The 2,776-nt window shown below is 41.1% G+C and overlaps 1 protein-coding gene across 1 annotated transcript; it reads left to right on the top strand.

Moving 5' to 3' along the window:
- The first annotated feature begins 209 nt into the window (after nucleotides 1–209).
- LOC141152672 (olfactory receptor 6N2-like) lies at nucleotides 210–2,266 on the top strand. The gene is made up of 2 exons (XM_073637230.1): nucleotides 210–1,127; nucleotides 2,054–2,266. The coding sequence occupies exons 1-2, from the start codon at nucleotides 210–212 to the stop codon at nucleotides 2,264–2,266; spliced, it is 1,131 nt and encodes a 376-aa protein (XP_073493331.1).
- Nucleotides 2,267–2,776: the final 510 nt, after the last annotated feature.

Below are 2,776 nucleotides of genomic sequence, written 5' to 3'. Positions count from 1 at the left end.
TCCTTACTCATCCATACACGAGGAAAAGTTGAAATCCAAAGCAGAGATATCCATTGCAGAGTAGGGTTGTGGTTGATGTCGTATGTAAAAGCTTTTGGAAGAAACTGATTCTCCTTGCAGGGATCCAGCAGGTAGAGTCTTTAGGACATTTCACAATGTGATAACTGGCTTCTCTGAAAATTATCTTATAGGTCTTACTACCCTTGAAAATGTGTACAGAGAATCATACTATGGTGTCCGAATTCTTTCTGCTGGGATTCCAAAGTCTTCATAATCTCAGAATTTTAGTTTTTACTTCTATCCTTCTGGCGTATATTTTCATTTTGCTTGGAAATCTTCTCATCGTCATCTTGGTGTCCATCGACCATCAACTCCAGGTTCCCATGTTCTACTTTCTCAAACATCTGGCTCTCGTTGACCTCTTGTTCACCACCAACATTGTACCCAACATGTTGCATGTTATACTGCTGGCGGGGGGCACGATAACCACAACCGGGTGCTTTATCCAGTACTGTATTCATTCACTGGCAGTTTACACTCAGTCTTTGATCCTTGCTGTTATGTCTCTTGACCGATACATGGCCATCTGTCAACCTCTACGATATTCCTCCGTAATGACCCCTAAACTGTGTCTTCATCTGGCTTTCTGGTCCTGGGCGGCCGGTTTGTTTCTTAGCCCAAGTGAATTTCTTTTGATATTCCAGCTGAAATTTTGTAGCTCCAATATGATTGACCACTTCTTTTGTGATATGGCTCCATTTCTCATCCTGGCTTCCTCCAACAAAGAACTTATAGAATGGCACGACTTCGCTATCTCATTTACTCTCATCTTCCTCCCGTTTCTCTTCATCGTTTTATCGTATGCGTGCATTTTCACAACAATTTTGCAAATATCGACCTCCTCCGGAAGACGGAAGGCTTTCTCCACCTGTAGCACACATCTGGCCACAGTCAGCACACACTGCGGGATTCTAGTTACCGTCTACGTATTTACTACGAAGGGGGAATCTGTTCTTGTTAACAAACTGAGGGCTCTGTTATATACGGTCCTAACGCCGTTCATTAACCCCTTGTTGTACAGCATTAGAAATCAAGAGTTCAGAAAAGCAATAAATAAACTAATTCATGTAAGTTCGGGGAAATAAAATTCAAGCCTACAAAAAATGACCCCATTGGAAACAGATATGTTCAAGGGACTAAGCGGATAAAAATAGTACTAAGCCAAAAGGGACGGTACATAACATAGATATCAATGAAATAAAGATACATATTGTGAGTAGCATGCAAGATTATCTTCACATGGACTTTTTGAGGCATTCGAAAATAGCAAAAGTTTTTCAAGTAGAGGCAATGATTCCGATGCTTGATTCTAGAGGGGCATTTCTTGGGATCGGGAGGAGCATTTCCCTCCAAAACCAGGATAACTGTATATTTTCCAATACATTGGTGTTCTATATTATCTAGAAAACATGGCCAAACAATAACATTATCATATAATGCCCTAATAATACCACCTCACAGCCAGTGATGGGATCCTAGTAGTCTTTAAATCATCTTGAAGAGCGTGGTGGAGGCCGAGCGGTATTTGTCCCCTTTGCACTCTTAACACTTTCCTGAATGGCTCATTTTCCTAGTCGTGCAACAACATGGAGTTGAGAGATGAACGATTATATCACCCAGCCCTTATATGCCAATAGGGAGCCAGGGAATTTCAATTATGATTCCTAATAAGTACTGACAGGGGCGGTAAAAAAAATCTCAAAAACACAGGGCACTGGTATATATGAAAATAGTGGTGGTGGGAGGGAAGATGCTAGTAAAAAGGGTGGACCAGTATATAAAAAATCCCCATAAATTGTGTTCAACCTGCCTATCGTACATACATAGAGCATTCCTATAAATAATACCGCAATAATATGACCAATTACGGCCCCTATGCAGTTTCCAGGTAAATTCAGGTTTAATCAGCCACAGTCAGAGAATAAACCATTAGCCAATGAGTCAAATAAGAAGTCTTCTCTGGTTGTAATCTTTTATTCTCCCTCTGGCCCAGATCGTCATGAAGGCTTCTTCCAGCTATGACGTACCGCTGATTCGATTATCATCCTGCCATGTTTATCCCAATCTTATGTCGTTGTCCCCTGAAAAGGAAGTTTCTTCTAAGGACCAAATATCAGGATTTGGCTATCCTGATGGACAGGCTGTACAAGAAACTAAAGCAGCCTCAAAGAGCCATATCGCTGAAAAACCAGTGAAAGGAACGTAACGCTGCAGCCCTGTGACTCTAGAGATCATTAAATGGGATGTCATCACACATATACATTTTCTACTACAGTGATTAACTGTGACGGAATCGTTTCTCCACTAATACATTTCTCTGCAGCACCCCCACAGGAAAAATGAGGCATTACACAGGCATTTACTAAAAGTTATTTAGCAGTGCAAGTTTCTACGTTTTTTCCTATCGGGATAAAATCTATATAAGGAACATGTATGATGTATGAATAGTAATTTGACATCAATTCACTGATAATAGGACTTTCTTTTTTATTTGGATTTTGGACACGGCCTTCCCAATATTAATGGACCATGGGGGCTTTTTGAGTTATGCACTATACCCAACCTAGTAGTTTTGAATGAATCACAGGGGCTGTGTGATCTTACTAGAGATTAGTGAATCTATTTGGAGTGGCCAGGTCTGTATGCCATGGCTGCTGGACAGGAACCCTGCCGACTGACTCGTACCTGCGAGCACCAAACTTCATTAGTAGGCCTG

The sequence above is a fragment of the Phyllobates terribilis genome, unplaced genomic scaffold (genome assembly GCF_046119375.1).
Source record: "Phyllobates terribilis strain yellow unplaced genomic scaffold, ASM4611937v1 Scaffold_6__1_contigs__length_29720123, whole genome shotgun sequence".
NCBI lineage: Eukaryota > Metazoa > Chordata > Amphibia > Anura > Dendrobatidae > Phyllobates > Phyllobates terribilis.
This window is presented reverse-complemented; position numbering and strand designations above follow the sequence as displayed.

What these genes read in the sequence shown, in the direction of transcription:
- LOC141152672 (XM_073637230.1), top strand. Translation starts at nt 210, where the DNA reads ATGTGTACAGAGAATCATACTATGGTGTCCGAATTCTTTCTGCTGGGA. An exon ending in CAATAAATAAACTAATTCAT is followed by an intron (nt 1,128 to 2,053) that starts GTAAGTTCGGGG and finishes CCTCTGGCCCAG; the next exon opens with ATCGTCATGAAGGCTTCTTC.